Below are 282 nucleotides of genomic sequence, written 5' to 3'. Positions count from 1 at the left end.
CGAGAAGAAAACCCGATGATAAGCTCTTTAACTCACCCTAGAATTCGTGCAAGCCGTGATGATCTGCCGTAGTGTCCAGGGGGTGATGAGGATGATGAAAGATAGGGACACCACCGCCATCACCCGGCACGTTCTCATGCTCTCGCGTCTCTCCTTCATCAACATCTGTGCGGGAGATCCGGGGCCTCGGGTTCACAGGGACGTCATTAGAGTGGTGGGGACGTCATGGAAGATTTGGTGACGTCATGGGGGATTTTGGTGACGTTGTTGAGGGTTTGGTGT

The 282-nt window shown here is 53.5% G+C and overlaps 1 protein-coding gene across 1 annotated transcript in view; it reads right to left on the bottom strand.

Annotated features, from left to right (window-relative positions):
* LOC119592472 (5-hydroxytryptamine receptor 2C-like) overlaps positions 1-282 on the bottom strand; it is a gene marked incomplete at its 5' end in the record, with an annotated part of 40,641 nt that overhangs the window by 8,992 nt on the left and 31,367 nt on the right. The window contains 1 exon segment of the mRNA XM_037941300.1: positions 37-165. Coding sequence (XP_037797228.1) covers positions 37-165 — 129 coding nt within the window.

This window comes from Penaeus monodon, chromosome 30, assembly GCF_015228065.2.
Source record: "Penaeus monodon isolate SGIC_2016 chromosome 30, NSTDA_Pmon_1, whole genome shotgun sequence".
Lineage (NCBI taxonomy): Eukaryota > Metazoa > Arthropoda > Malacostraca > Decapoda > Penaeidae > Penaeus > Penaeus monodon.
The sequence above is the reverse complement of the archived record's forward strand: the minus strand, read 5'-3'. Positions and strand labels throughout refer to the sequence as shown.